The following is an 8,439-nucleotide window of genomic DNA, read 5'->3' on the forward strand; positions in this document are numbered from 1 at the left end:
AACTTAAATCTCGATCAAGCTGATGAATGAGTTCAAATATTTAATGCTTTTTGCCATTAAGCAAATAATGAAGACTGATCAGCATGATCAGCAATCCGACAACATGCCATGAAGTCCGCAAGTGTCTGCACTGCTGCGCTATACTCATCCTGAACACAGTAATTGTTTCAGTGGGTTAATGCATTGGAAAATTATTTCTGATCATCATTTATTAAAACAGATTCTGAAAACATTCTAATAAATCAAATGCACTCAGAACACTTTAATAAATCAGAATATTTAAGCACCAATAAATGTGCTGAAGCTAATACCTCCACGATTAATAACAACAAAGATTTCGAACATACTTCAGCACCGCGGTAATCGAGAAGTGCCACGGCAGAGACGACTGGCCATTTATTTACAGCTCTACCTAAGTCATTTTTCGAAGATATCCAAAGGATATTAATGTGGTTGGATGCACACATTTCCTTAATTGCATCGATTTCAGCAGCAAGTTTAACTGTAAATAGAATATTCAATTTGCTTTATGTTTGGAAATTACAGAAAATGAAGCATTGTAGTCCTCAGATGCTTGTCAATTCGCATTAATAAAAAAAGGACTTCATAATCAATCAAATAACCAATTAAGGATCAAAATATGGAATAAAAAAGAAAGCAACTGCCCCTAAAAAAACCATCTTATTATATCGATGGGATGAAAACCTTTTAGATTTCAATTTTAGCAATTAAGCTAGGTCCACTTCAATTTTTATTGAACTGAATCAACTCAAATGTTTATTCAGTAATATAAGAAATCACTTCAACTGAGCTACTAAAAATCCAAATTCAAAACACACTGCATTTATTGGTTTCGATATCGCGCGCCAATATAACACAGCGTACTGTTTCAAGCAATAGCTGCTTTCGTACCTCTCTTAAACCATAAACTAATCGATGCTTTGATTTTGCCTACAAAAATTTGATAAACTTACCAGTTGCTACAACCTTGTTTTATTTATTTTATTGGGAAATCTTTTTCTGCTTCAACTGTTTCTTTACCCAGTTTCCGATTTTCCCCAACCTTATTATGGCAATGTATTGGTATAATAGACATATATGGCTGATACTAAACAGTTTGGAAAAAAGTCATTACATTATTTAAAAGGAGGATAAACCTAATCGATATTGCTGCTATTTTGTAAACAAATTCCTTCCCATTAAAATGAAAGGAATTTTAATCGAATCACATATTTCTTAGTAATTAAAAGAAGAAACATGGAGCGGGAAGCGAAAAAAAAAACTAAGGGAAAAATTATTAAAGAAGAGAGGGAGATGTGACTAAACCATCTAAAATTCAAAATAATTAAACCTTAATGGGGTTTTTTTTCCATGCAGAGTCCTGAAATTTTTTGACTTTTTTCAAAAATCGTATTACGGCTACGTCAGCATCCTTTGCGGTTAAATTGAAGGGATCAAATTTATCTGATTCCACTGTTGTGTCATTCTTCTCTTGCTTTCCCTGGAAATCTATCTTGCAAACAGTAAGTGAAGTATCACAAGAAAATTGATTTAACTTAATTTTAACGTGTGATAACCCACTGTATATTGCCTTGTTAGAAAGGTTTCTCTAAAATTTTTAGAATCTTCTTTTTCTTACAGTTTTCGCATTGATTATTTCGCTCCAAAAAAACTAATTCATAACATATTTTCTGAAGTTCAAAGGAAGTCGGTAATACAATAACAAGTATTTATTGTGAACGACGCGTAGAATTAGATGGAATAGTATGCTAATGACCTTCAGAAAAGTGACTTCATGAGCTTATTTACGGAATTCGATGCATCGTACTGTCCGGTGTGCAGCTGTGTTAGTACCTTGTATTAAAGTTGACAGTGGCAGGTTAGTGACCCCGAAAGCAATGCTTATTCACATTGTCTCAACTAACCCAATGATTTCGACAGCTTGGTTAATTGGTATACAATTTCTACGTGGCAAACTACATCCCGAATACTTGGATTGTTTAGAATGACTAAAAAAATCTTTGAAAATCCTAGAATCGACAAAATCTTGCAGAAAGAATAGGGTACTTTAAGTGCTGTTTCAGAATATATAGTAAAAAAATAAGTAAAAAACAAGAAATTTTCAAAAGTTCCAGAACGCGAAATTTCAAAACGACAAGAACCTTTTGATGTTTTGCACCCTCCTCTTTTGTTGCCAACGATTTAGGCGTAATAAATTCACCGAGTAAAGGTTTACGTTTCAAAGGATTACGAATAAAAATATCTTTCTCGTCAGATTCGAATCTCTTCATTAACCATTAGTGAGGAAAATTTATTTTGGGAACGCCTCTGAAAATAGGAAGAAATATTGCAGAGAAAAGATAACTATTTGTAAATAAATTACTGATGATTTGAAATAATAACTGCGAAGATATAAAGCAATAAACTAAAAGTGAAATTAGTGAAAGCAATCTTTAAAGACTTACGTGAAATGTTTTTGTAATTCCTTCTTGCAACAAAATCGTCAATTATTAACCCTCAAATTTAATCAATTAAACTTTAAAATTCGATCAATTAAAACTTCAGAACTACTATTTTTATTTAAAAGATGCGTTCCAACAAAGGTAAGCAAATTTCTTCACGTCAATTAAAGACAACCCAGAAAACCGATGCCTGAAACAAGTTGCATTTCACTCGTTGTTTCGCATCCATATAGCTTTATAGTTATGCAATTATTTTGAAAAATTTTGGGTTCATGTAGTGACACTGTATTTGGAGTTAATAGTTGGATACTAAGAAGCAGTGGGACTTTCACTTTTTTCATTAAGTTTTAAAAATTTGTGGTCAAAGTTCAATTTTTTTCTGCGCTTCACTTTTTTGATTCTATAATTTTTGTAAATTTATTTTCTCAATCTCCTATTCATGCATAACATTTATGCTAAAAATCATTTTAAAAATTTCTAACTGAACGAATGTTTTCAGTCTTTTTCTTTTTTTCTTTAATTTTTTAAAAATTACATTTTATTACTTGACTTCTGTTTTTTTAATCTCTGAGAAGGAAACCGAAATAATGGACAAAATAAGTCGGTTAGAGAGGAACGATTGCATTTTCAAATACTTAATTAAAAGTTTGTTTGAAAAGATCACATTCAATTAGTTCATTTCCTCAACAGATATTAATTTAAAATTTAGGAATTATAAGCTGGCTTAATCAGAAATTTGGTAATTTCCTTTTTTAAAGCAATGATTTTCATTTTTTCAGCATACATTTTCCCATCGTAAATGAAATTATTTTTATATTCCTTTGGAAGGAATTATTAGAAAATTGCTTTAGTAAATTAAAAATTCTAACAGATTTCGGCAAAATTTCAAAAATCTTTAAATTCATACAAATGACTAATTATCTAAGCAAAGACAAGAATTAAACTTTGGTTTAATCAAAATACAGCTCATTCAATACTATCGTGATATTTCCTGCGTGAAATTGTTTCTACCTAATTTGCACATTTCTTTATTTCCAATTAATCTTTCATGTATAGCTTAAAATTGTTTCTAATTACATTTTCAGTTTCGATCTTAATTCAATTTTCAGTACCGATCCAAGTTATTTTTTTCTGGTGTTACATTCAGAAGAGAAAGGTTAGCATAATTTGAATATTTTGCTATGAACAGTCCAATTTGCAATTATTTTAATTAATATAATTGTTGAAAGTGAAATAGTCACAATTGTCAAATTATCACATTTGTAGTTTCTCACATTGCAATCTGTCGTCCATTACTAGAAAATGAACTAATTATTATTGAATTGAAGTGAAAAGAATTTTTTTTTTCGAAGGAGAGAGATAGAGAGGGGGTCAATGATAAAAGGTCAAAAAGCAATGATAGTTGGTAAACATTAACAATAAAAGATAATGAATGTTGTTTGTTGAGATGTAATAATTGAGCATCAAGTTGCAAGTTTTTTTTAAAAATTATACTAAAGTTCATTAGTTGTTTTCAAATATCAGCCTTACTTTTTTATCTTTATCGATATGCAAATCATTGTAATCTAATTATATACATTCTAATTGATAATATCAATATCATCTTTTTTTTTCTCATTGAAAAAACTGGAAGAATATGGTGACACAATTTTTTTGTTGTTTAATTTGCTTTATTTTTCTCAGAATTGTTATATTTGATTCAATTTATGCTGGTAGTATCCCTAGACTAATTTATATTACAATTATTTTAGGATAATAACTTTATAACATAATAACTTTCATTCTAAACCCAAGATCAAGAGTTGTTGGGATTTTTGTTATTACAGGCAATTATTAGGCTTTCGTTTTTATGCAAAATATTATGATATAAGTAAGTCATATTGTTCTTTAATAAATTCTTAATTAAATAATATTTTCAGATATGTCGGGAAATTTTGACGGAAGTATTAATGATGTAAGTTTTAATTTAAATTTCATTCAGTCTCACTTATTTTTATCCCATTATTTGTTACTGAAATGCAAATGAAGGTTGTATGGTTGCAACAGCAATACATTTTAAGAAATTTGCATAAGTAGATGAAGAAAAGAGAGTTTGTTAAAATAATGAGAATTGGATAATTTCGATTAATTAGAGAAATAAGTTAATGAATAAATAAGTTAATTAACGGGTGATATGATGAATCTTCCTGCCATTCTTAGCCAAATGCGACCGATAACGCAGGTTCAATTCGAGAAGCAGGTGGTGCATTTGGCCGAATGGGAATTGCTCGAGAAGAGCAATATTTCTATGATCAGGTGATCATTTCTATCAATTTTTATATAACGGAAAAATTTTAATTTAAATTTAAAAAGGTATATTCGAAATATATGGAGCGAATTTACGTATTTTCTTCGATAACTTTCTTTTTTTCACGATATAAATATTTTGGATGAAGAATTGAAAACGCATATTGATTATTTGAAGCAAAAAGAAGCGATGAAAAATTTGAACAGTACTTTAAAGAATGTAAAAGAAGTCATTCATTCGAAGGACACTGATAACGAACACTCGGATCAATCCAATCAAGCAATCAGATCATAAATAAGGTCAAAGATTCATTTTTCTTTTTTTAAGATTTCGTTATGATTTTTTCTACTTCGCCACTTTGATTCATATAATTTTTTAGTTTTATCTGTTTCTTTTTTCTTGATAATTAACGCAGAAATTGGCTATTCCGGTTAAAGCTCTTTCCGCTTTTACAAGTTGTGGTGATGTATCGTACATGAGTAATCATCATACATATATATATGATCCAGTATGATTATTATTGGAATTTGAGATATGATTTTCCTCTTCCTTAATTTATTGATCTTTATTAAGTAGAGACAATCAAAGCTGTCATTTTTTTTTTGGATTTTTGCATGTCTATTTTATAATTCTGAATGTTTATATGCTTCTTGTAAATTTGTTTATTAATTGAGTCATCTCTTTTTTTGATATTTGTGCAATTTACAGTGCAAAATTCGTTCTAATTTAGAAACTTTGATACCTTATTGCAATTTTTGTAAGTGATATAAATTTCAATCCTAATGAGAATTAGGAAATTTTCTCCCAAAATTTGCAATTTTTAAGCAATCAACCTTTTGTAACATTCATCCACTCTTCGTTGCAATCTTTTCTTCCTTTTTCATTTGATTAATTCTTTTTGTAAATCAAAATGATCACTTCAAAGTGCGCATTACTTTGTAATTTTTCACATTAGTCTATTTTAGGATCAGGATTAAACTTTTCAAGGTTTATCACTCGGATCATAAATTGAGATTTGCAAAAGAATATTTCTCATTTGAAAAAAAAATCAAAAGAAGTTGAAAAAGAAAAAAAAATTGGAATAGGCGAAAAATTCTTATCAATAATTTTGCATAAAAATCAATCAAACAAGTTGATATTATGTTTTCGAAAATTTCCCTGTTGTATTCATTGATTTCATGTTCGAAGCAGAATGTTAGCGAAGTATTAACTCTTATCCATTTATTCATTATCACTGTAAGCATTTTTTATGACAACTATCACATTACTAATTATTCGCCATTATCATTATATCATTATCATACAATACATAGCATTTATTTCTTTGAAATCCATCAAATAATAAAAATAAATGACAAAATTTGCGAGTCACTGCGACAAATGAAAGAGAATTTATTTGATAACAAAATTCCGATTTTTGTTTATAATTTTCTAAAAATGATTGAAAAAATGATGATATTGCTAACATTTGTATCAATTGTTAATACTTAGATTAATCCATTTGAAATGAATTTTTACTTTTAACTAATTCTTTAATTAATTTGGTTGAAATTTTTGAATAATTATGATCAGGAATTAATTCTCATATATTTGAAATTTTAATTGAAATAAGTATAGCTTTTAAGAAGATTTAATTATTTTGATCATTTATTTCAATTAACAATAATAAAAGTCATTGATAATATGTCCTGAATATATCAATAATATAATTTATTCATCCTATTTTAGCATATACATATACAGTCTAATCATTATATGTCAAATCCTATTTAGGTGACATAATATGACATTTAGGCTACAATCCTGTTGCAGTTCCATCCACCATTATTGGCTTCATCGATTGCGCTATTTGCTTTTCTCGTCTATTATTTGGTTGACGATATTCACGATAACGGATATTTTTACGGATTGATTCATTGTAAAATCGACGAGCATATGAAAGCTAAAATAAAATATTGAATTAATTTAAAATCAGAAATGCTATCTTTATTTCTTATCTTGAAATTTCGAAAATACTTCAAAATAAATTTAAAAAATATTTTTAAAAACAAGAAAAAAAGTTACATTTGTTGGTAGAAAAATATTTTATAAAAATTTTTTGAATAATATTTTGAAAGCATACTCTATTTGCTTGAAACACTGTATGACCAGATTTGATTTCACCTATTGATTTCTCTGAAATTTGAAATTTAATTTTTGTTTCTTATTTTACAGAAAATATTTATTTCATTAATTGTAACATAATATTAAGATATTTTTAATACGTTTCTTCAAATTTATAAAAAAAAAAAGTAAGAAAAAAAATAAATGAAAATTTGTATCATTTCAACTTTCTTTTTTTTTTTTCTTCAAAAACATACTTGAAACACAATAATTGCCATAATTTCTAAAGCGTCCAGTGATATTTTTCAAGAAGATAATTTCTAGAATATGATCTCCTGAAAGTCTAACATTTGTGCCATCACAATCTAACTCTTCACATTTTCGTGCTACTGATATGATTGTTCCATTTCGTAAATGTCCCAATACCCGACCTGTACAGGTCTGCAAATAATATTACTAAATTTGGGCTTACATCAAAATGACTTAAATTAAGTCTTTCTATAGCTACAATTTATCATATTTGTAAAATTTATTATTCTTTTTATGTAAAGAAGAGATTTTGGAGTTGCTAATAATGATAAATTGGATAAAATTAAAAATATCGAATAGTGATAAACCGTATAAAATCAAAGATAGCTAAATGGTGATAAAAATGTCCTGTGGTGATAAATTATATAAAAAAATGATGATAAGCCATTAAATTCTCTTATAAAATCAATGCAATCAATAGTGATAAGTTGAATAAAATCAAATTATCTAATAATGACAAATTACATAAAATCGAATTACTCAAATGATAAAAATTATGTAATGATGATAAATTAAATGAAATCAAAATATTCTATGATTGATAAATCATATAAAATTTAATCTATTAATGATAAGCTTATATAAAAATTAAAGCACCTAATTACGATCTGTTGTATAAAATCAAAATGTTCAATAACAATAAGTTAATACGGTTATAAGTTGTATAAAAATTAACATATTTAATACCGATAAACTATATGAAATTAAATTTAATAATGATAAATCATATGAAATCAAAGTTACCTGATGATGATAAATTGTGTTAAAGTTACCTGATGATAATAAGTTCTGTAAAAGTTACCTGGTGACGATAAGTTGTATAAAAGTTACCTGGTGATGATAAGTTGTATAATAGTTATTCTCATAATCAGTTTGCTTTTTTGCATTATTCAATCCTTCTATTCTTTCAGTTGTCTGATTAAATGTTTTATCATTTTTTCTTGTCCAACCACTTGATGAAATTTCTTTAAATGTCTAAATTTCTCATAAAATTACCAATAAAATCCTTATCAGGAATATCAGGAATTAGCAACTTAACACATCAACCTTATATCAATTTGAAAATATAATTACAACTTGTATAAAAATCAACATATTTAATACTGATAAACTGCATGAAATTAAATTCAATAATGATAAATCGTATGAAATCTTATATCAATTTGAAAATATGATTATAACTTGTATAAAAATTAACATATTTAATACTGATAAACTATATGAAATTAAATTTAATAATGATAAATCATATGAAATCAAAGTAATAAAAAAAAAAAT

General features: G+C 27.2%; 3 protein-coding genes across 3 annotated transcripts; 1 reads left to right on the forward strand and 2 right to left on the reverse strand.

Moving 5' to 3' along the window:
- Window positions 1-56: 56 nt before the first annotated feature.
- LOAG_03422 (hypothetical protein) lies at window positions 57-2,525 on the reverse strand (the record flags this gene model as incomplete). The annotated part of the gene is made up of 6 exons (XM_020446314.1): window positions 2,466-2,525; window positions 2,163-2,328; window positions 1,352-1,501; window positions 840-951; window positions 348-502; window positions 57-149 (listed from the first exon to the last, which is right to left on the reverse strand). Exons 2-6 carry the CDS (start codon window positions 2,289-2,291, stop codon window positions 57-59), a joined length of 639 nt encoding a protein of 212 aa, XP_020303326.1. The 5' UTR covers window positions 2,292-2,328; window positions 2,466-2,525.
- A 524-nt stretch (window positions 2,526-3,049) lies between these two features.
- LOAG_03423 (hypothetical protein) lies at window positions 3,050-5,125 on the forward strand (the record flags this gene model as incomplete). The annotated part of the gene is made up of 5 exons (XM_020446315.1): window positions 3,050-3,066; window positions 3,572-3,618; window positions 4,382-4,416; window positions 4,662-4,757; window positions 4,927-5,125. 5 exons carry the CDS (start codon window positions 3,050-3,052, stop codon window positions 5,041-5,043), a joined length of 312 nt encoding a protein of 103 aa, XP_020303327.1. The 3' UTR covers window positions 5,044-5,125.
- A 1,419-nt stretch (window positions 5,126-6,544) lies between these two features.
- On the reverse strand, window positions 6,545-8,136 carry LOAG_03424 (hypothetical protein; the record flags this gene model as incomplete). The annotated part of the gene is made up of 5 exons (XM_003138961.1): window positions 6,545-6,691; window positions 6,872-6,924; window positions 7,110-7,293; window positions 7,906-7,950; window positions 7,993-8,136. Coding segments are annotated over 5 exons (573 nt in total), but the record flags the coding sequence as incomplete, so codon positions are not given.
- Window positions 8,137-8,439: the final 303 nt, after the last annotated feature.

Source organism: Loa loa (assembly GCF_000183805.2).
Source record: "Loa loa unplaced genomic scaffold supercont3.285, whole genome shotgun sequence".
Lineage (NCBI taxonomy): Eukaryota > Metazoa > Nematoda > Chromadorea > Rhabditida > Onchocercidae > Loa > Loa loa.